Source organism: Pseudonaja textilis, chromosome Z (assembly GCF_049901715.1).
Source record: "Pseudonaja textilis isolate UNSWEBS1 chromosome Z, rPseTex1.2, whole genome shotgun sequence".
In the NCBI taxonomy this organism is placed as follows: domain Eukaryota; kingdom Metazoa; phylum Chordata; class Lepidosauria; order Squamata; family Elapidae; genus Pseudonaja; species Pseudonaja textilis.
In genome coordinates this window covers 18,873,185-18,893,945 of record NC_142008.1, presented here as the reverse complement: position 1 = coordinate 18,893,945, position 20,761 = coordinate 18,873,185, and the positions used below count along the sequence as shown (strand labels likewise).

Genomic DNA, 20,761 nt, shown 5'->3' with positions numbered 1-20,761 from the left:
TTTATTCCCTATAGGAGGGGCCATTCACTGTTCACCTGTGGATTTATTCCCAAGTTGATCCTTGTTCCTTGGCTGTTCCCTTCTTCTGGCAGCTCTGCGCATGCGCACACTGGGAACAGGCTCCAGGTTTTCTTCTGCCTCACTGATATCTGACTCTGAAGGCAACTGATCACTGTCAGATGGCCTTGGTCCCATCTCTGCCTCGGATGGCCCATGTTCCTCCCCAACCTTCTCAGTGTCTGAATCTGCTGCCAGCTCAACTGGCTGCTGGAGGGCCACAACAATGCTAAGGGTATATGCTGGACCAGTAGCTGTTTTTTTTTTCTTCATATAAACAATGCTCTTTTTAGTATTTATATTTTACTGTGTTTTACCATTCTAGGCGAAATGTCAATATACTGTATATTGGTAGTCCATACACTAAATTAAAAAGAATGCAGTTAGGTAAAGTAAGATATCCAGAATCACTTTTGATGAAGCTAGTTTTCTGCTTCCTACTCATCCCTTATTATTTTAATCATAACACTCTCCTTAAACTCTCCATTTACTCTCTATCCATTTATCTAGACATGAATATCTTGGAAGTCTAATTCTTAAAGAATTTCAGTTCAAAGGGCTGAAAGTCACAGAACCCACAAGCGTGCAACAGAAATACTCCTTACAGGTAACTCCTTACAGATTTATGCTGGGCTTGCTGTTGATACGTGCAATACGATCCAGATGGTTTAGAATGGACACTCAAGCCCTGAACTGTCCATCTGGCCTGTTAAAAGACAAACGAGTGCTGGAAATAATGTGTTCACCTTGATGCTCTTATGACCAGTTGCCAAAACATTGACTCATTTTCTAGTCTGATTATTTGGATGCAACAGGCTCAGTTCACTCTTTACACTCTGGGGTGTGGAACAGTTTTGCTTCCTCAGCTGACTGTTGAACTGCTAACTGACTTTGTCTTTGCTAAAATCCTTAGCTCATTGTTGTTTGACTAGAAGGAAAAGTTGTTGGCTTGCCAAACACAGTGGTTCCTCTAAGACAAAATGACAAATTTGCTTGTCTGGTTTTAGAATGAACTATCTCGTATCTAAGCATCAAGTGACAAGCAAGCTTTTGCTCTATGCTGAAAGCCATAGCAAAATCCAAACATAATTTAATACAAGTCCTATGTTTTCCTGTTGCCCAAGCTATAGAATTTTAATCATGAAGAGACAAAACCTATAAAAAGAAATGGACAAAAATATTCTTACATTGCAAAAAGGAAGCTATTTTTAAGGAATTGAAAGATCATTTGTTTTTATTTATTTATGGCTATAGACAAAAATTTTAAAGAATGTTTTCTAGGAATCAGATAGAAAGGAAAGGATAGGAAAAGGAAAAGGAAAGGACCCACCTTTAGATGGAATCTTGAAGTCTGGATTGTAATACTGAACAGAGTCAACAATGCCCACTAAAAGTTAGCAAGTGATTGTGGCTTGTGACCCCACCAGCTTCTCTATTGACTTTCCAGGGAAACTGGTAGGAAAGATTGCAAATGACAATCACATGATCATGGGGTGCATAGAACTTGTCCTAAGGGCAAACAGGTTGCCAAGCTCCCAGATTGCAATCATGTGACCACAGGAGCCTGAAATGGCTATAACTTTAGACAAGGATCAGCACCATTGTAATTTTGAACTTCACTGAATGAATTAAAGGAGAACTACCAGTAGTTTGACTGTAAAGGATTTATCTCTCTGCTGCTTTCATTTGATCTGATTGTATAACCTGAATACAAACCTATGACAAACAATATCGGTTTGCCTTTCCTATAGAGCTAGAGAAGGGATGTCGAACTGGATTTCTTCAAGGACCAGATCAGCATTGTACTTCTCCTCCATGGGGCAGCCGGGGTGGGAGGTGGGGAGACTTGATGGATGCCTCCTACCGTACCTCTGCATGTGCCCCCCCCCCCCAGTACCTTGCTTTGGCCAGCAAGGTGCTTCAGGAGGCTGTCCATGCCAAAAATGGCTGCCAGAGGCACCATGGGCTGGTCCTTTGTTATTTCCAGGCTGGCCCAATGGGCCAGATTTAAGCACCCATGGACCAGGTCCAGACCCCAGGCATTGAGTTTGACACCCCTGAGCTAGAGCTATTCCTCAATCGTATGTACATGTTTGAGCTCTTAAACATTATTCTCCAGATTTGTGCTACTCCCATTAAGACCAGTTTTGATTACTTTCCACTACTTTTCTATTATCCCCCCAGGGTGAAGTTGTTTCCAGCTCCAGAAGGGCCCCATAATATAATCATCACTCTTCAAGAGATATCGACTATAACTTCAGAATCATAACTCTCCTGTGTTTTCCAAGCCTTACTTTTGCACACAAGAAAAATCATTAAACAAGAACAGAAAACAAACCTTTTTAATAGTAGATCTGGAGGCCAGTCATTTTACAAAACACTAATGGTTTCCTAAAATACTGTGTATGTAAAACAATCTTGGTCACATTGATTACTTTTGCAATTGATAGCAATTGAATACGTCTGCGAGACCTGATTATTGTTAGTTATGCAATTGCTTTTTTAAACTAATACATGAGCTCATTTTTTAAAAAAATGGATTGCAGGGTTACATTTGTCTTATTGCCAAAGTAACAGTTCTAAGTGAATCTAGAGCAAGCCAGTTTTGTGCTTTAATAATTTGATATTGAATATTTCCAGGGTAAACAAGCCTCAGACTTTCTCAAAGACACATGCACACACTCAACATCTGTTTCTTATAGCTATCATCCTTTTTGTTACACCAGTATATGCCAGGAGTCTCAAGAAGTCTGACTGCATCTCCTGCCAATTGAGACCACATACACAAATGTAAACAGTGTTATACTGAATATATATATATTGCGCTCCCTGGTAAGATTACAGGTTTCAAGTCTTACAAAGCACAATCTCATCTTTTGGAAAACCGCAGTTCAACTCTTGTAAACTTAAACAAAAAGTTACAAACTGCTTTGATAAATAGTATTGTAAATCTGCGAGTCAAGCTACATCTGGTTGGTTTAGCAAATCTTAAATTTTAATGCATAAGAGTTACTGATAGAGCAGTTTGAAGTTAAATAAAATACAACATGAAATCTTTTTAAACATTTACAATATAATTGTGAAGGATAGATAAATAAACACAAACACCCTCAAACAAATACATTGGGGAAAATTTTCTAAGAACATGTTTTACATAGTCTAGACCAGCCTCTAGACCAGTGATGGCAAACCTATAGACTGAATGCCCAAACTGCAACCCCAAACCCACTTATTTATCGCAAAGTGCCAACATGGCAATTTAACCTGAATCATGAGGTTTTACTACTTAAAATAATAACACAGAGTTCAGCTAATTGTTCTAAGAAAAACATGATAAATACACTTTTATGCCCCTTCATTTTTTTTTCTGCTTTTGAAATATTACGTTTAGCAACAATAAAAAAGAAAAACTTTTGTAATATCATTTCTCTTTCCCTCATTCCCTCTCTCCACCCTTTCTCTCTCTCCTCTCTCTTTCCCCCTTTCACTTTCTGTCTCTTTCCCTCCCTCTCTCTCTTTCCATCCCTCCTTCTCTTTCCCTCCCTCCCTCTTTCTCTCTCTCTTTCCCCCTCTCTTTTTCTCTCTCTCTTTTCCTCTCTTTCCCCCCCCCTTCTTTGAACTGGTGCCTAATTTACTGCCCTAGAAAAACATGATAAATACACTTTTATGCCCCTTCATTTTTTTCTGCTTTTTGAAATATTACGTTTAGCAACAATAAAAAGAAAAACTTTTGTAATATCATTTCTCTTTCCCTCATTCCCTCTCCCACCCTTGCCTTTCTCCTCTCTTTCTCTCTCTCCTCTCTCTTTCCCCCTTTCACTTTCTGTCTCTTTCCTCCCTCTCTCTCTTTCCATCCCTCCTTCTCTTTCCCTCCCTCCCTCTTTCTCTCTCTCTTTCCCCTCTCTTTTCTCTCTCTCTCTTTTCCTCTCTTTCCCCCCCTTCTTTGAACTGGTGCTGGGTGGTGGGAATCTGACATCCAGAGGCTGAGGAACCCAGGAGCAGCGCGCCCACACTCAGCTGGTTGGCAGAGATCCAAAGACCAGCTGGCCAGCTGGGAGGTGGGGCATCCCAACACTGGCAGTTCTGCAGGAAAAGCAACTGACATCTGGGAGGCAAGAGCGAGCCCACAACAACACAGCGTTGCATTTTTTGCTCCGTGTTGTAATGGGCTCCAGGAGGAGGATGGGACCCCATCTTCTCCTTTGTGAAGCTCGCTAAATTTAACTGTGCTGCGCAAGGGGCAGGCCATGGAGGCAGCAACAGCAAATGCACCACAATGAAGGTAGAATGCTGTTTCACGCATTTTTTTAGTCCTGCAAATAATGGTGAGAAACACAATGGAGAAATGTGATGAAGCTGGCCTGGGGCAGCAGCACACGTCCCCACAGAGAAGGCTATGAGTGCCACCACTAGCATGCGTGCCATAGGTTCACTACCACTGCTCTAGACTATGGTGACCTGGTACTCACCAAATGCTTTGTATAAAATCTCCCAGATTTTTCAGACAACTTCGCTAAGAATGCTAAGAGAGATCTGAAGGATGCCAGGTTAGGCTCTGTAAAAAAAAACTACTTAAGGGAAATCTGGGTGAGTTACATAATACACTTTTATAAAACAAAAGAACATTCTGTTGAATTAGTAACACACATGCTCTATTGCCTGTGCTCTGTTATCAGCCTGAGGTATCTATGTAATAAAATATATTGTCATTAGATTCAAGCCTGTATTTCACATACTGGCATTCAGATAAAGTTGTTCTTGCAAATTGGAAGAACAAAATAAACTAAGGAGTCATGCATACTTTAACTCAAAACTTATTTGATTTCACTCAAATGATCAACAGTTCCTTTCCTTTTGCTTAAATAAAGTTATATCTTTCAGATCACATGTTTAGATATTTGTCTGAATTCACCACCATGCTTTGATATTCTTTTTATTCACTACTAAAATTTTTATGCCTATAACCTTTAACTGGGTAAATAATATATCATAGAGCAAAACATTTTTGACCAAGGTGGGCTTACCGAATGCATTCAAAATCCAGAACCCCTGACACAGAATTGTAATATTGCAAATTTTATAAAACATTTCATGACATAAAACTTATCATAAACATTTTATGATGTAATTCAAAATATCATTTAAAAATTCTGGAGTCAACTCCTGAAGTATGACTATCCTACACAGTTTAACATTAACTACTTTCATGGTAGATACATCTCTGAATATCTTCCAGAATCTTTAAGAATTGTTGAAGGTATTGAGGAACTGGATAAGAAAATATTTCTGGAATGGAATGGAATGGAATGGAATGGAATGGAATGGAATAGAATAGAATAGAATAGAATAGAATAGAATTCTTGATTGGCCAAGTGTGTTTGGACACACAAGGAATTTGTGTTGGTGCAAATGCTCTCAGTAATATAAAAGAAAAGATATATTCATCAAGAGACAAGAATCATCAGGTACAACTCTTAATAATAGTCATAGGGTACAATAAGTAATCAAATCATACTAGGAAACAGTCAATATAAATCCTAAGGATGCAAGCAACAAAGTTACAGTCATACAGTCACAAGTGGGAGGGCATCGGTGATAAGGAGTAATGAGAAGATTAATAGTAATAGTAGTGTAAACTTTGTAAATAGTTGGACTGTATTGAGGCAATTATTTGTTTAGCAGAGTAATGGCATTCAGGATAAAACTGTCCTTGTGTCTAGTTGTTCTAGTGTACAGTGCTCTATAGCGTCATTTTGAGGGAAGGAGTTGAAACAATTTATGTCCGGGATGTAAGGGTTCAGCCTTCTTTTTGACTCATGCTGTATTCAGGTCCTTGATTGAAGGTAGGTTGGTAGTAATTGTTTTTTCTGCAGTCCTAATTACTCTCTGAAGTCTGTGTCCGTCTTGTTGGGTTGCAGAACCAAGCCAGACAATTATAGAGGTGCAGATAACAGACTCAATAATTCCTCTGTAGAACTGTATCAGCAACTCCTTGGGCAGTTTGAGCTTTCTGAGTTGGTGCAGAAAGAACATTCTTTCTTGTGCTTTTTTGATGATGTTTTTGATGTTAGGTGTCCATTTTAGGTGGTGTGATATGATACTACCTAGAAATTTGAAGGTCTCTATTGTGTTGTCTATATTGTAAGAGGTGGTCGTATGAGAGGGTTTCTCCTAAAATCTACCACCATTTCTACAGTTTTGAGTGTGTTCAGTTTCAGATTGTTCTGGTTACACCACGAGACAAGTTGTACAACCTCCTGTCTGTATGTGGATTCATCATTGTCTCGAATGAGACCAATCACTATTGTATCATCTGCAAACTTCAGTATTTTAACAGATGGATCGTTTTAGATGCAGTCATTGGTATATAGAGAGAAGTGGAGAAAGCACACAGCCTTGGGGGGGGGGGGCTGTGCTAATTGTACAGGTATCAGATGTGATTCTGCCTAGCTTCACCTGCTGGCTCCTGTCTGTTAGGAAACTTATGATCCACTTACAAGTGTGTTCAGGTACCCGCTAGTTGGTTTAGTTGTTAGAATAATGTCTGGAATGATGGTATTGAATGCTGAACTGAAGTCTACAAAGAGGACCCTTGTGTAGGTATTTGGAGATTCAAGGTGTTGTAGGATGTAATGCAGAGCCATATTAACAGTATCATCTGTCAATCTATTTGCTCGGTATGCAAACTGCATGGGATCTAAACATTTATGATGTAATTCAAAATATCATTTAAAAATTCTGGAGTCAACTCCTGAAGTATGACTATCCTATACAGATCTGTGGTTTTTAGAGGGGACAGCACTAGCCTTTCAAATGTTTTCATAACTACGGATGTTGGAGCAACTGGTCTGCTGGAATGATGACCAATGATGGATGATGACTTGTCTGTTGGAATGATGACCAACCAACTGGAATGATGACCAAGCAGGTCATGGGTTGTCTACTCTGGTATAAAACTGGAGACAAAGCAATAACCTCCAAGCAGTGTGCTATTGCTAATGCACTACAATAAGTTGTTCGGATTTCATTGCCAATTTATGACTCTACCACCAGTATTCAGTTAATATAAAAATTACATGTGAACTAACCATTATTTATGAGATATGATATAATTCTATGCATACTTTCTTCCATTGAACTTGCTTCATTCATCTATGCCATATTTACATTTCTGCCCTATCTTGCCACTGGGTGACAGCCAAAGCATGAAAACAAATGGTGCTTTCAAGGAAATTAAATCACTGCACTAAGAAAAGCAAGTGAGGCAAAATAAAACAGTGGGAGAAAACAAGGGCTATATTCATTTGATCTTGGTTGTACAGAAGCAAAGAACCATACTACTACATGGTCTTGTCAAGACTTTTTCCACATAAAGCAAAATATTACTTGAAGCTTTTAATGAAACATTTATCCAAAAAGGAAATGCTTAAATCTCAGATCTAAGTTTTACATTATAAAAGTCAAAAACCAATAACTTGGTTTACGCATAAGAGTGCAATTTGGGAAGAAAAAACAGTAAGTGTGGTTTGATATTTTTTAGTTTCCATGCACAGCTACTAAACGTTTAAATACTTCAGGAAAACTCATATAATGCCAACTATGTAAAAGATTTTTAAAAGCCTAGATGGTCAGAAGAAGAAATATATTTTGCCCTAAAGCATCTTGAAAGAAATATATAATTGTTTTTGAGAGTTAGGATTCAGATATTATCAAAGAAGGAATGACAATTTGTTGGTGAAGGATATAGTTTTTAGTCAGAAGATCCTGGAATCTCATCCAGAAACTCAACTTTCTAGCTCAAACTTTAGAAGTGAAATTGTTTTAAATGAGCCAGATGGTCTGCCTCAGGAGAAAAGCATGGGATCATTCCTATGCTTATCAGCCTTAAACTACTTAAACTTTGGAAGTTGCTATACAGTATATTTATTCTTAAATTGTTATGTGGTATTTTGAAATATGTATTACCAGAATGATCCCATTCTTCTAACTGAATACAAAGAATATAAAGTTTTGAAAATTGGTATGATCTACTCAGTATTTTTAAAATTGAGACTTGATATCACTATAACTGAAATGATCCCATATTAACATCATAAAATACAGAATATAAAGCAGGTCATTACTGGCCTGCTCAAATCTTTCCATTAAAAGAGACCAATTTAGTTTTTAGGATTTTATTAAGGAAAGGAGACACAACCCATTTTTTGTCATTGTGTCTTCTTCATTCCATCACAACATGTATAAATAAATGGTGGAGCTGAAAAGCCACCAAGATCCAGAATTGGTAAGGTGATCATTTACATTCTCATTCTCTCTCTCATATACATAAATAAAAAACACCATCAAAGATAACTTATTTTGATTATCTTTTGTCCCCTTACAGAAGTCTTCAAAAGAGAGATAGACTGGTCACAGAAATATTGGAAATCACTCTTGTAAAAAGCTTCCAAAATTAACTGAAAGCTACATGATATCAAGGTCTCTTTATGATCTTAAGACTACAAGTTATCAACCCCTATATTAAATCTTATTTAAAATAAAAGTTCAAGATCCCCAAAACTGTACAAAATCCCACAGTTCTAGTAATGTTCCTGAAACCAGAAGCAGTTATACATTAGAATGTAATTTTAGAAAAGACTTTGAAACAACACGAGTTGACTAAACAACTTGTGCCCTTTGATGCTCCCATATAAGTAAAAATCAGGATTTCAAATTATATTGATCATATTCAAAGCAAGGAGGATAATTTCATATTCAGCCCATCACAAAATCATCAATGAACACAGAAAAAAGAGTCCCAAAATATTGTGAAGCTTAATTTATAGTTTTATTTTAATATTTTAGTTATTGAAATATTCAAATATTATTTATTTAAAATCCTTTACTTCAAATATAATAAATATTTGCTAAATGTAACTCTTATTTATGACGTGACTTTCATAGCTCTAATTTCAAATGTGACAAATATGGCAATGTGCATGTAATATATAATAAAGAGAAAAACTTACGCCATATTTTCTGGTTCAGTTGCACAAGACCCCACAGCTTTAGTCACATTCACAAGAAGAGCTTGATTGGTTCCAGTGAGTAAGGCAACAAGAGATGGGATTCCACCACATCTACGGATAATGGTGCGATTGGCTTGTTCCTGACAACATTCACCAAGGGCACCTACCACATTTATAAGAACTTCTTCTGGCTGATCTGTTAGCAAGCCAACCAAAGCTTCTATGGCTTTGTATTCCCGGAATCTAAAAATCAAAGTTTCATGACTAAATATAAATATAATATTTGTTAACAGACTTATTTCAAGTATAATTAAATTCAAAGAATTTGGATTTCATTATTCTGTCTCATATTTTGGGTGGTTTAATGGCAGATGAACTATTATCATTCTACAATACAACAGAAATTAAGTTTCTAAATAAATAAATTTAGAAGTTGTTTTATACTTTCTGTATTTTCCAGAATTTTATAGTTCTCAGTCATGACTATGTCTTATAATTAGGAATCATGGAATTCAAGATTCGTAAATAGATTTGAAACTGGCAATACATATATATACAAACCCATTTCAGCCAAATCTTGACATTACTGCCATAATTACTTCTGATATGGCTTATTTTACAAGGGTTTGCTGCTTGCTTTAACACCACAAATTGTAATTCTCTAACTTCCAAGCACATCCGTTCCTATCTATCATGATGCCAAACTGTCCATCATGCACCATGGCAAAATTCCCGCCTTTCTTATTTGCATTGCAACACTGCACATAAATGCAAAAAAAGCAGACCTGTCATTGCTTGCAGATACCAATAGCTCTTGGATATCCTTCCTCAATTTAGTGATCTGTAAAATGGATTAGACTGTGTTTCCCATTATCCTTAACCAACATGGCACAAAAACTAATTTTACTCCAATATATCTGATTTGACATTCTTCTTCTTCTTCTTCTTTTTCTTCAGCGTTTGTCTCGCGCTCGGGCGAGGTCCGCTAATGTCCTTAAGTACTGCTTCCACACCTCTCTGTCTACCACGTATGTCGGGTCTGCCTTCGCGATCTCTAGATCGGCCTTGATCGTGTCCATCCAGCGTTGCTTAGGTCTACCACGCGGTCTCGCTCCTCCGACAGTCACCTTCATTGCAGATTTGATGATAGATTCTTCCTTGGCGCGGCTCACGTGGCCGAACCATCGTAGCCGGGACTGCCTCATGACCGTGGGGATGGGCACGACGTTGAACCGTCTACGCACTTCTTTGTTCCTGACGTGATCGAATAGGGTGAGGCCTACCGACCATCGGAGCATTCGCATCTCCATTATCTGGAGTCTGCTTTCAACTTCTTTGGTCGCCGGCCAGCACTCTGCGCCATATATGGCCACGGGGCACACCACAGAGTTATAGATTTTCGCCTTCAGGCGCATCGGCATCTTCTTGTCACAGAGGATGCCCGTGACGGACTTCCATTTGCCCCATGCGGCGTTGATCCTGGCTGCCACCTCAGTTTGTAGTAGGCCTTCTTCCCCAAGAATAGTTCCCAGGTACTTGAAGGTGGAGGCACGCGGTAGCTCCTGCCCGTTCACGTGGATGGAGCCTATCATTTCATTGTCAGTGGTCAGGTATTCGGACTTCTTTAGGTTCAGCCGGAGCCTGAACTGCTCGAGGCGGTCGTGCCACTGTTGGACTAGGTGCTCGAGTTCAGCCTTGCACAGGTTAGCCAGGAACACATCATCGGCGTAGAGCAGCGTCCATGGGGCGGGCGTGTACAGGTCGTGTGTAATTGTGTCCATCACCAGAATGAACAGCAGTGGTGAGAGAGCGGAGCCCTGGTGTACGCCGACGGTGATATTAAACTCCTCTGATATCCCAGCTGCCGCTTTTACACGGCTTTTGTGACATCTGTATAGGAGTTGGACCCATTGTACGAGCAGCTCAGGCACGCCGTGATCTCGCAGTGCGTACCAGATGAGATCGTGTGGGACTCGGTCGAAGGCCTTTTCCAAGTCCAGGAAGGCTGTGTGGAGCGGGATTTTCTTCTCTCTGTGAGCCTCCATCAGCATCCGCACACCGAAGATGGCGTCGGTGGTGCCGCAGTTCTTGATAAATCCGGCCTGGTTGACGCTGATATGAACCCTGATATCTGATTTGAACCCTTGAACCCTGATATCTGATTTGACATTAAGATAAAGAATAGGGTTGATGATAACTACAGGTATCCTAGAAAAGTAAATGTTGGCTTAAATTTATACTATTATATTGCCAACTAATCCAATAAATATTTCAGCATGTTTTAAATTTCAGTATGACAATTAGACAGAACCCCATCTAAAGCGCACAAACACCTAAATATTCCTGACTTTACTTACACGTAACTATGAAATCCTAATGGTTTTTAAATACTAATGGTTTGTAAATTCGTATGGTTGGTTATAAGCAGGAAGTGCTAACTACAATATATATATTTCAAGACAACAAATATTGTAAGTACTTTGTCACATTTTCTTTGCTGATTGCACATTTCCAGATTGCTCCTGTCACTGCTGCCAGAAGTTCTTTATTTCCAGAATTAGCAACTAAAGTAGCAAGAGGTTTCAGGCCTCCATGTTGCCTAACAAGGTCACGAGTCTCTTGATCTTCAGCACACTACGTAAAAACAAACAAACAAAAGAAAATATAAATACAAAGATACATTGAAAACACGTTTTAAATCCAGATCAATCCCTACCCTGTTCTGTTTAGAGACACACTATGATTTAAATGGACTAAACTTAAAATCCTAGAAGCAATATTTAGATTCCTAAATTAAATTAGAAGAATGCAAAGAAATGGTATAGGCTTAAATCCTATTAAAATAAATAGATCTCAAGCCCCTTTCTTCAGCACTCCAGTGAAAAGTCTCAAAATGAACATTGGCAAGTACAGTTTTTAATGAAGAAATATGGATGGCCTGACATTATTGGCCTTCAGAAAAACAATGGTTTTTCCTCCATTTACTGGAGCCAGGCTGTTGATGAGGCTGGTATGGTATGGTTGAATCATGGATTTAAGTTTCATTGGGGCTTCAGCATTGTCTTTTTTGCTTTAATGGTTTAAAACTCTGTGTCTATGGTGTTTTTATTTTTGTTCAATACCCCAATTTCCATAGGTAGATGAACAGCCACATATATTTCCTAAACAAATAAACAAATAAGCAAGCAAGCATATGAATGGAGCACTCTCTGAATGGTATATAATATATTCATATATTATTTGCATATTTCCCACAACAATCTGGACCCTCGTTTTACTGAGCTCAGACAAATAGAAGGCTGAGTCAACCTTGAGCCCTGTCAGGATCAAATTCCAGGTTATGAGCAGAGTTTATCCACAATATTCCACTTTAATCATCCTGCCACCAGTGCAAGATAACTGGCCATATCTTAAAAAATTAATAAATTGATCAGTAGTAAAATGTGGCATGTTACAAATTCAGTTGCCTAGTCTTTCTTAGGCTCTTGTGTTAATTCAGTTATTTCAGTTTTTGTAATAAAGAGCAGGTGAAGAAGTCCCACTATTTTTTCTTAAATAAGTATCTTGTTTGTCCCATTATTTTTTTAAAAGAGAAATAGTGTGCAGAGAACCATTTTTGTCTCAGAAGATTAATGCTTACCTTAAAGATTGCACTGGCACAATGCATTTGCAACTCTTCCTTGTCGCTGTTCAGATTTTTCACGAGATTTTCAATCATTTTCTCTTGTTTGATTGCTAGTCTGTAGCTGGGCTATAAATAAAAACCCATTAGAAAGGAGTTTGAAAAGACCTTTAGAAAATAAATTACCAATGTGGACAAAGTTTATTATTATTTTTGCCTTTGCCATTCCTCACACAATGAAAATTAATAGAAGACTATAAAACCAGCAAATATTCGTCTATACTGCAAAGCTTCCTTTTCTTAGGAATTAAGGCTGACAATTCCTGCCAGAACCAATTAGAGTTTATATGCCTGCCTGTCTCCCTACAGTATAACTGTGCAAAAGTATATGTAATACAGGTAGTCGTTGACTTATGACCACAACTGAGCCCACAATTTCTGTTGTTAAGTGAGATATTTGTAAGTGAATTTTGCCCATTTTATGGGCTTTCTTCAGTGTAAGTGAATCACTGCAGTTGGCAATTAGTAACCTGGTTGTTAAGTTTATCCAGCTTTCCCATTGACTTTGCTTGTCAGAAGGTTGCAAAAGGTGATCACATGACCCTGGGACACAGTAATGGTTATTAAAAAAAACCTGCTGCCAAGCAACTGTGAAAAGCAGTCATGTCACTTTTTTCAGTACTGTTGTAACTTTGAATGGTCACTAAATGAGCTGTTGTAAGTCAAGGATTCTCTGTACACATTGGTCAGAAACTTTTCTTTAAAAAAAACAGCACTGAGCGAAAAAAAATTGATACAATTAATAGGTTATAAAATAAGTACAATTTCAACATTAACTGATCTCCCACTTGCACCCATATTGGTATACAAATACTTTGTTATTGCTCAGATAGCAAGGGATTGATTACAAAATCTGGAAATAAGTTTTTTGGATAGTGATGTTTTTTTTCTCCCTAGCATTTTCCCTCAAGTGCAAGGTCCACTTTTTTTATCAACTAAGTGTGGAGCTGTTGGTTGCCATAGGAATGGACTGATCAGCTTTTCACCTGAGTTTGTCTACTGCATCCCTCCATACACACACACAAACACACACACAATTCAATTATTTCTATTTGTAATTATTTGGAAATGACAACTCATATTCCTTTCAGGTAAATATCATAATTTGTATTAATTAAAGAATTAAAATATAATGAAATATAATTATAGGAGTTCACTGAATCTACCTTAATGTGTAGTCAATTATGACATTGTGATTGATTAGTATATTGAACTAATATACTATGGATGAACTGATAGACAGACAGAATATTGTTTCATATGCACCTGAAATTTAAAAGTCATTGTCTACTTTTGATTTCTGTTTGACCTGCGGAAGAAAGTCAGTTGAATTTTCAGATGTAGGGACGGTTGCTTACCTCAGAGGCACACTCTTGCAAAGTTCCTACTACAGGTATTAACATATTTGAATGAGGAGACTTCAGTAACTGAGCCAGCAGGGGGATGCCTCCAGCTTTACGGATTGCTTCTTTATTCCTAGCGCTTTTGCTGCAGCTCCATAGTGCCAAAGCACCACAGCGTGCTACTTCTATTTCCTTTCCCTGAAGCTGATTGAGACTTGCAGAACAGTCTAATAGCCCAACCTGATAAGAAATAAAAATCCAATAAAGCTGACCAAGAACACCCTGATATGCATTCTGGTGCTGCAAGATACCACTCTGCTTACAACACTTGTTCTAGAAAGGAAAGGAAATATCTTACTTGTGTTCTAGCTCTTGCTGCCTATAAGCTTTTGGTTGTAAAGAAGTCCATCTTCTCAGTTCCCGTGTGAGATTTTGGGGAAAAGCAAAGAGACACTGTGGACAGGTCAAATATGCAAATTTTTTGTATATCTCACATGTGGATTAAAATAAAAAATATATAGTTTTTCTTGGGTTGCAGGCTCTTTTAAAAAAAATACGTTTGGTCTATTTTAGAGGTTTTGTTTATATTCCGCTTCAAAATAGCAAGTAATGTCCTGGTGATTTTCAGCAGTTGTGGTAAAACAGAGAGAACTCTTCGATACCACAAAAAGGCAGTTTACCCTGGATTCTCTCACTACTCTCACTATAAAAAATGGGTAAGTTTGAGAATGTTTCCATTTATATAATCATGAAAAACCCTCCTGCATCTCCCAGTTAAGTGAGAAGTATATTTGGTGAGCTTTTAATCAGTTATCCAAACTGCTGGAAGGAATGCCCAATAACACACTTCTCAGTTAGTTTAGAATGCAAGCAAAACTATCTTCATTTCAGGAAATATTATTCTGATTTGTCAGTTTAAATAGAATATTTAGAACTTCAGAGAGATGCTTCTATTATTGTTCATTTTAAAAATAATTGTTCTGACTCGAAATTGTTCATTTTCTTTTAAAAGAAGGCTACACAAACATAGCAATAGCAACAACACTTAGAGTTATATAACGCTTTACAGCCCTCTCTAAGCAGTTTACAGAGTCAGTATATTGCCCTCAACAATCTGGGTCCTCATTTTACCCACCTCGGAAGGATGGAAGGCTGAGTCAACCTTGAAATGAGGACAATTGAACTGCTGGCAGTTGGCAGAATTAGCCTGCAATATTGCATTCTAATCACTGCGCCACCACAGCTCAGCTAATTCTGCTATAGGGTAGGGTAGAGTAGGGTAGAGTAGGAAAAAAGAAGGGAAAGGAAGGGAAGGGATGGGATGGACCAGAACAGAATAGAATATTATTTATTGGCCAAGTATGATTGGACATACAAAGAATTTGTTTCTGGTGCATAAGATCTTGGTGTACATACCAACAACAAACCAACATAATCATAAGCTATCAATAGTAGAAGATGATAGGTAAGTATAATAGTAATACAGTCCTACCACTTGTGTAAGTATCTTTAGACATATTAGTGCTGTGATATTAAATGTGCAGCAGAATGCATGAGGGGGGAAAAAACCAGAGTGACCTTTCTGTCACATGAAAAAGAAAATTATTTGACCACATTGGTATACAACATTTAATTTCATATTACTGTTAGGGGAAAAGACACAATTAAGTTGAAATTCTGATACCAAAACTTGAGTACTTATGCAACCTACTAGTCTCTTGATTCCACCATGCTGACGGACTGTTCTTCGGGCTCGTTTGAATCTAGCTACATTAGCTATTGTTTCAGCAGCCAAACACTTCAGATCTTGATCTAGAGAATCAAGTATAGTAACCATGATCTGCAATCCTCCAAGATCAGCAATCGTACGTCTTATCTGAGCATTTTGACTAATTTCCTTCAGGATTTTTAATGAACCAATCTAATGGAAAAAAATGCATTGTTATGGATTGCTTTCTTTTAGAGTACAGATTATTTTTTTTAAAGTTTTTTTATATAGGTAGTTCTCTATTTATGACCACAATTGAAGCCAAACATCTCTGAGACATTTGTTAAATGATTTTTGTCCCATTTTATGACCTTTTTGCCATAGTTGTTAAGTGAATCATTGCAACTGATAAGTTCGTAACTCGGTTGTTAAGTGAATTAAGCTTCCCAATTGATTTTGCTTGTCAGTAGGTTGCAAAAGGTGATCCCATGACTTTGGGATACTGCCACCATCATAAATATGAACCCGTTGCCAAGCATTTGAATTTTGATCACATGATCATGGGATGATGCAAAGGTCATAACTGTGAAAAATGGTCGTAAGTTACTTTTTTCACTGCTGTTATAACTTTGAATGGTCATTAGATGAACTGTTGAAAGTTGTGCAGATTTTCATGCCACAGGAGATGCTACTTGTCTTTCTTTGTTCCATGCATGTTGATTACAGAATAAGAAAAAGGAAGGCAAAGGGTCTTCCTCTACTACTTTCCATCCACCCAGGAGTCAAACAATGACAGCATAACTCATATTCTGCTTCTACAACACCTGGTCTAAATGAATATCAGGTGGTGCTGTTCTGACTGGGGATTGTGCTATTCACTTTAGCTAGGGTGATTATTTTCGTCTCTGGTTTTGTTGCTCTCTCCTTGTAGTATTTCACCAGCCCACAGAGGAAACAGAGGTTCTAATTGGGGACTTTGCTTCTCTTCTGTGGCTTATCCTTGTCTACCTCATTAGATCATCTCCCAAGTTTAAAATAATAGCGAATAACATAAAATATGGAATGATGCCAGTGCAGAAATAGTAACAGAAAATAGGACACAGGGCCTGTTGGAACTATAGAATTGGCTAGAAGTTATACTGCCAAAGAACTGAAATTGACTAATTGAAACTGACTACACTCTTAGTTTGAGAGGAGAGTGGAACAGTGATTGCAAGGGACAAATGAAACAAAACAACAAATAACCCCCCAAACATCCCCTCATTGAAAATGAAATACTAGCAGCCTGCTCTTCTTTACTCTACTTTCTGGAAATCTGGAGAAAAGTTGGTGCCAAAGGTAAGGGTCAGGAACAGTGACAAGAGTGAAAAGAATGTAATACTAGTGAAATGGGCAAAACCTATAAGGGAAGTAGCTGTGGAAGGGGCTGGTTAATGAGCAGAGTATTGGGAGTGGGCCCATGCCCAAACACTCCTATAATCTTCCTTATCAGCTGACCTTGCCTCCAAGATAATGGGTAATAAAGCATTACAGATTTCATATACCTTGAAGTGGTACTGATTTAAAGTGTAACATATTACTTTAAAACTTAAGTACTCCTAAGGATGATTGTTACACCCATGGGATGAGAATAAGGAATTATCATGCTGTCAAATAGAAAATTGCTACTATCAATCATTACTGTGATGTGGATGAATGGTGACAAAACTGAAGAAGCAAATTCTTTTGCTTCCTAAGACATGATGGCAAAAACCTCTAAAGAGAATTTATGTGAGGATACAAAAATGAAATAGCCAAAGAAATCTTGATGTCCCATAGAAGCCAGAAGGATTCTCAAAATTTCCCTGTAATTCATTCATAAGTTTTTAATTGTTTTAATTCCTTAAATTTCCCCCATGGCTTACATGTTAAGGCTCATTACAAGGCTTCAGTTAAAATACACAGTGTTACAAGATGAGTGATAGTCACATAGCTTTTAAAAGAAAGAGAAGGATCTGAAAGTCAGAATGAGCACCCTGTGTGAAAGCTACTGGAATCCTTAAAAATGCTACTCACTATGCAATTAACTCACCTTACATTTGATTTCTTCAGTATCAAGTAAATTAATCAGCACTTCAAGACCCCCAACATCTCTAATTGCCAACTGGCACGTTTCTTGAGACAAGTTGAAATCTCTCATTGAACACAATGCAATTACAGTAGCTGTCTGGTTACCTGCCTATAAATGAGACCATCAATGTAATATAGGGTAAAGTAAGTTTTACTGAACAGACACACCAAGATTAAAAAATATATATACAGCAAAATTATAAGGGCAATGTGCATATTTCAATTTGGTGGGATTTGTTAGTGAGGTGAATAAAAAAAAATCCTATTTCTGTTAAATTATCACTGATAAACCAGTGAAATATTTTAATAAACCAAAGAAGAGAAGACTTTTGAAAGTTTCTTTTACTTTTACATTTGTAAGACTAAATCTGGGGGGTTTTGTACAAAATTTGTATGCAAAAAAATTGCTTCCACTGTTTAATATACATTTTAAAACAAACTCATAAAGTATTTTTCATAGACGCTCATAAATTTGTGCTACATTATAACCATTACTACTGATTACCATAATAATATTTTTCTGCCTACTAAGCTATTAGAAAAAGTTTTCAAGGGTTAATTTTAACCAAAATGGAAATTGTTAATTTTCTATTAAATGTACACAAAAGCTGCATCATGTTGTTAAAGTCTTTGAAACTGGATATAATATGATGGATGCAAAATAGGTTCTATGGCACTGCAACACTTAACTTTAAAGCTTTAAATTAAAGGCAGATTTTATTTCTAAAAATCTACCTCCACTTATAGGATGGTTCAGCACAAATATCCGCAAATTGAAATGAAAAGAGAATATAAACTCAATTATAAATAATTAAAGGCATGCTTGGAGAAAAAAATTCTAAGCACTTTTTAGATGACAGATGAAGTTCAGAATTATACTAAGTAACAGATGTAAGTAAAGAAAAACCACCTTCCTGAAATAAGATCTATAGCATTTTTCATTTCATTCATCACTGGGCAATAACAAAGATTCCATTAAAACAAAAAAAATGTAGGTAGGTATATGACAAGTTCACAAATATTAGTTAATATAAAACAATTACAAATCTAGAACTGGCCTACTTACTTTTCTTCTGAAAAAGCCAAGCTAAGGAGAAAATTAGAAGAATAGGCCTCTCTTTCTCCTTACAGAAATTTCTCAGTCAGTTAACACAATGGGACTAGTTCACAAGCTCCACAGACTCCTTGGAGTCCATATGGCTCCTGCAGAATTCTGTTCAGGGTATTATCTAACATCCAAATCCCATCCCAAAAAGGGAATGAAATGTCTAGTTTCCAACCACATTGCCCTCAGCTTTCTACCCCTAGTACAAAACAAGTTCCATAATTAGTCATATTTTACTTTTGCCAGGCAAAAAGGGGGCATAGAACATACAAAATGTTTGCAGGAATACATTACAAACCATTGGTTTATCCTTAATATCTGCCATTTTTTAAAAGCCCAAGAAAGAAACAGATATTCCTCTGTTCCTTGGTATTTGACTCAATAGGGGACTAAAGCCAAAAAAACCTGGCAGATAATTCCACTGTTTCAGTTCATTCACATTCTAACCTCCCAAGCAGTCCTATTACAGTACTACCAGATTTTTTCAATTTTAATGTCGTTATCTTTAAAAGCTAGCCTTACAAACACATCTGAAAAATCTAGATTATTGTTTGAAATCTAACTTGTGGCTACCTGCTGTCTACAAAATGAATTTTTGTAGGTAGTTTAATTCAGCTTCCATACATTACATCGAAACAAAATACCCTACTAAGTTGGATATATTAAAAGTATGAGCTTATTAGTTTCTCATTTAATTGCCTTACATAATTCTGATTCTAAGCAGGTGGATATGCTTGTGATGATCTAGTCTCCTTTATTGGATATACTTGTGTTACTTGCTAGAATAAAGGCACAATTACTTCAGCTATGGTTTTATGGTAGATTTTTTAAATAGCAGTAATATCTTATTAAATATTCATTGTCTGATCCAACTTTTCATTTTGTTTTACAGAACACAGGTCAAGCTGCAACTTGTTAGTGGCAAGTTATGGAGGAGTATTATAGAGTTATGGAATAACTTCTTGTCCCATTTCCTGAATCCTCTGCAGTTCTTGGGTTATAGCCTGGCAGTGAATGAAACACAGAGATTAAAATAACCAGGGCCAGTGGAAAATCATAACCATGATAAAAATCACAGATTCCATAATGTTCACATTACATGTCTGTAATGCGTGGAAAATAGTATTGTTTAAGAGCTAATTAAGCACTGACACCGTCATGCCTGGTATGTCTCAATAACAAAGGAATACATGAAGCAAACTTTAAATTAAAACCATTACCAGTTTTTTTTTTAAATTAAGAATGAAAACAAAATTGCATGATATGGGGGAAAAAATTCCAGTCTGGGTTCAGAGTATAGGTTTGCACTATTGCTTAAACTTCTCTCAGGCATTTTCTTTGCATCCTGACTTTCTGACCTCTTAATTTTGTAGAGCTGCAAATTTATTTATATAGGCAAAGTCTAAGTCTACGCAGGTGTTACATCCCATTGGAATACTGACCCATGTTGCTGTTGGAGTATCTGACATATGTTCTATCTTGTTCCTTATTGCCATTTCTTTTTTGAATAATTTTTCCCTGATTTTTTGTAGTATATTTACAATGCTTATGATCTGCCCAGTCCCTAATGTCTTTAGGCACACACATACAGACACATATGAAATAAAAATATGTAATGATAAAATCCAAAAAATAAATACAAAAGGTGAGTAATACTACTGGGACCACCAGGAGCCAAGGGCTCAAAGGTATCAAAATATGGTTCTATGAAAAGAGAACAGAGTTCCATACAGAGAAAGAGTGTCATCT

The 20,761-nt window shown here is 37.2% G+C and overlaps 1 protein-coding gene across 4 annotated transcripts in view; it reads right to left on the bottom strand.

Moving 5' to 3' along the window:
- ODAD2 (outer dynein arm docking complex subunit 2) overlaps positions 1-20,761 on the bottom strand; it is a 97,543-nt gene that overhangs the window by 41,424 nt on the left and 35,358 nt on the right. For all 4 annotated transcript variants that reach the window (XM_087916877.1, XM_026710019.2, XM_087916876.1 and 1 more), the window contains 6 exons: positions 17,870-18,016; positions 15,802-16,011; positions 14,106-14,330; positions 12,706-12,816; positions 11,545-11,699; positions 9,066-9,308 (listed from right to left, as the gene is read on the bottom strand). In XM_087916877.1, the coding sequence (XP_087773003.1) occupies positions 9,066-9,308; positions 11,545-11,699; positions 12,706-12,816; positions 14,106-14,330; positions 15,802-16,011; positions 17,870-18,016 (1,091 nt within the window). The remainder of the gene's footprint in view (positions 1-9,065; positions 9,309-11,544; positions 11,700-12,705; positions 12,817-14,105; positions 14,331-15,801; positions 16,012-17,869; positions 18,017-20,761) is intronic.